A 3,257-nucleotide genomic window follows, 5' to 3' on the forward strand; every position below is an offset into this window, starting at 1 on the left:
GGTACCTGCGGGTGGAGCCGGAATCGGCGGGGCTGGGCACCAGCGGCGACGCCCACGCGTGCCCGCCGCCATAGCTCCCTCCCTCGGAAGCCGACGGACTCGACAGCGCCAGATGCTGCCTGCTCTCGGCGCACCCGTCCCGCTCCTCCACCTTGACCGCCGCCATCCCCATCTACCGCCGCCGCCACGTCATCCACGCCGCCGCCTGAAGCCAACACAGCGAGATCAGCATCAGAAACCCCCACGGAAACGCGTCGAGACAACAGAAACGGAAAAACCGAGGGGCGCCGCCGCCGCCGCCGCGCACGAACCAGGTAGGCGCCCCCAGATCGGTGGGGGGATCGGGAGGATCGAGTCGGGCGGAGACGGCGCGACGCGGGGGGCGGACCAAAACCCTAGGCGGCAGGGGAGGAGGGTGTGGGGTTAAAAGGATGGAGCTTTGGCTGCGGCTGGGCGGGTATCTGTCGCGTCGGGGCGCGCCGCGGGGTTCGGTTGTGTGCTGGGGGAGACGAAGGGGGAGGGGAGGAAGGAAGGAAGGATGGAGGCGTCTTTCAAAACCCCTCGCCCGTTGCGTTGAAGGAAAAGGGGGCGACGAGGAGGAGACGGGAATAATTTATCGCTCCCTCCCGGGTTCGGCGGTTTCCCGTATCAGCCCCTGACGTTTCGGCGAATTGCTAGGGGCGCCATTTTTGCTGTTGGTTAGCTTGCTTTGCACACACTAGCTAGCAACTCCATTTCATTTATGTCGCGTGATCCATTTGTACTCGAGGCTGATTTGATTGTTGATTCTCGTTGCATGCAAGTATTAGTATATTGTTGGTGTTTTTCACCATTGATTTTAGTTTTCCTAAAGTCTAGAGCGCAGCCGTACAAGCAGCATATCAAGAGCTCCTACGCGTATTGATCGGCTGCTCGGGGTTTACAGGGAGACTCTCGAGTTAGAAATTACGAGAAACATGAAGGAGCGGAACAAAAGACATAAAAGGCAAACTCGGTCTGAAAACTGATCGCTGCGAAAGAATAGTCTGCGCGTAGTTTCTGGCTTTTCAGCTGCCTTCACGGGGTTGGATGGTCGTAGCTATTGATTATTGTCTATAGTTGCCCCATGAAAATCTTATCTTTCATAATCTTAATTGTTATTGCTCCACATACGACCCTCGTAGTAGATGTGGTCGTGCATATCCTTTGGATGTAGATATGAGATATATTACAAAATTTGTTTCAGAAAACGACAAAAAAACAGATATTGTGGTCACACGTCCAACTGATGAAGACCGAAAATGAATGGGCAAGCCCGTGTGTCCTTCCAACAGCAATGGTACATCTGCAAATATCTTTTTTGTGTGTGTCAGGGTGGGGAGCGGGTTCAGTGGTTAGAGAAAGTATCACACGAAAACCTATCACTCGATGAAAACCTAACAATCCATATGTGAATCGTCGGACCAGATACGTGGGTAAGCACCACGTGTCTCTTGTTTTTTCTGTAAAAAGCAAAGAATGGTGGGTGGATAAGCCAAGGAGCATTGCAGATCCGACGTCCCACATTGTAGTTTCCCGGTTTCTATCGAGAGGACGGCCCAAGGAGCAGTTCGCAAATGCAGAGTGGTGGAAACTCGGAGCAGTTCGCGATTCCGGGGGACGCGAGGGGGCGAAGCGGGAGGTGACAAAGGGCCTGTGTGATCCGGAAAACGGATCGACGCGAACAAACGGCGAGAACGACGCGGGGGGTTCACGGCGGCTGGGCCGGGGCCCGATCCCCTGGCCGTGGGTCGGACAGACAAATGGGTGGTTGGTGAGAGTATCGGTCGGCGTTGCTTTCCCTTTAACGAACGCGGCTGGCGGCCGTGGTTACCGTTGCGGGCGCGACCGGGTTTGAACCCCTAACGGCCGGCCTAACCTCCGGTGTGGCGCGCTCGGCCGTCCGATCGTCCGCGGGTCGTCTCTGGCCGTCTGATGGCCGCGGCGCGTGGCTCCTTGCGTTCTAAATCGGTCGGTCAACGGCTGCGTCCGATCCGCTTCACTGCCAACGTCTCGGTCGGTGGCGTGCTAGTTGTGGCAGATTGTTATGCTAGTTTCTTAATCTGCCTTCCATGGAAGCTAGCAGTATAAAAGTCCTCATAGGACATAGGGAAAGGGAAAATAATGTTTTTTCAGCCGTTGGAAATATCTATTGTTTGTTCGTTCGTTCGTTCGGTTAGAGAGACACAAAATGGTCGTATAGTTGGCAGTAGCCTTTTGGTTTGGTTAGCGCCTCCCGTCACTCGGGTCGTTAGGTTGCAAGCTCATCACGGTTCAGTGATGGCTGATAGACACCTGCTTATGAACAAACCGGGCATCATCTCACTTTGTTTTCTTATTAAGCTATATTTTTTGTTTTGTTTCAGAGACACATCATCCTAGCTTTTGTGGTCTTAGTATGACTTAATTTTTTTTAACAAAGTACACAGACGCTCGTACATATGCAGATACGCCCATCTCTATGAACGCACACACGCATATCCTACTCCTATGAATACCTCTGAAAGACTGAGCCGACATATCATCTTGAGATTGACGAAGTCGCGGCAAAATGCCTTGGTAGTCAAACGAGAACGTATCCTCCCATTGAATGCACGTCGGCGGAAGGCCTGAAATAAATTCAGTAAAATAAAATGCAAGCACTGATGTCAAAGTCTATGACTTGAACCTTGCCGGAAATACCAGTGTCCTCCTAACCATCCAATTACGAGTTGGTTCACAACATGACCTAACTTTTGTTCCGTTGCTTGTGGCTACAAAAGGAAATCAATAGATTTAGATTGATGCCAACCAGATATTTAAAACGGCTCTCCGGACCATATGCTCGGCATGTAAATAATAATTCTGCACATACAAAACCTTTTCGAAAAAATGAACGTGTATTTGTTCGTGTATTTTTGGATGTTCATAATTATTTCAGGTAAAAAAACACAATTATCATGATATATGCTGAAAAAATAGAGTTCCAAAATATGATGTTTTGGAGTTTTTTTCCCTATATCAACATATGCCAAGCATTCCTTCCCTTGCCTAGGACTGTTAGGGTAAACTCATCCCTTCTGGCTCCATCGGCAAGCATGTAGATTTGTCTCCACTCTATTACTGATGATTGGATTTTTCAATCATTTTTACATGTGCTCAAACCAAATTTATAAGATGTTTCTTAGAAAATCACTTTTATTTTACTCCTAATGACTAATAAATGCAAATGGTTGCAATTTTTTTATTTTGTTCCTTTC

General features: G+C 49.7%; 1 protein-coding gene across 1 annotated transcript in view; it reads right to left on the reverse strand.

Annotated features, from left to right (window-relative positions):
- The window catches only part of LOC119347360 (transcription factor MYB3R-2-like), a 7,196-nt gene extending 6,631 nt beyond the window's left edge, over positions 1-565 (reverse strand). The window contains exons 1-2 of the mRNA XM_037616152.1: positions 312-565; positions 6-205 (exon numbers count right to left, since the gene is read on the reverse strand). Of these exons, the coding sequence (XP_037472049.1) occupies positions 6-172 (167 nt within the window). The 5' untranslated portion in view covers positions 173-205; positions 312-565. The remainder of the gene's footprint in view (positions 1-5; positions 206-311) is intronic.
- Positions 566-3,257: the final 2,692 nt, after the last annotated feature.

Source organism: Triticum dicoccoides, chromosome 1B (assembly GCF_002162155.2).
Source record: "Triticum dicoccoides isolate Atlit2015 ecotype Zavitan chromosome 1B, WEW_v2.0, whole genome shotgun sequence".
Taxonomy (NCBI): Eukaryota; Viridiplantae; Streptophyta; class Magnoliopsida; order Poales; family Poaceae; genus Triticum; species Triticum dicoccoides.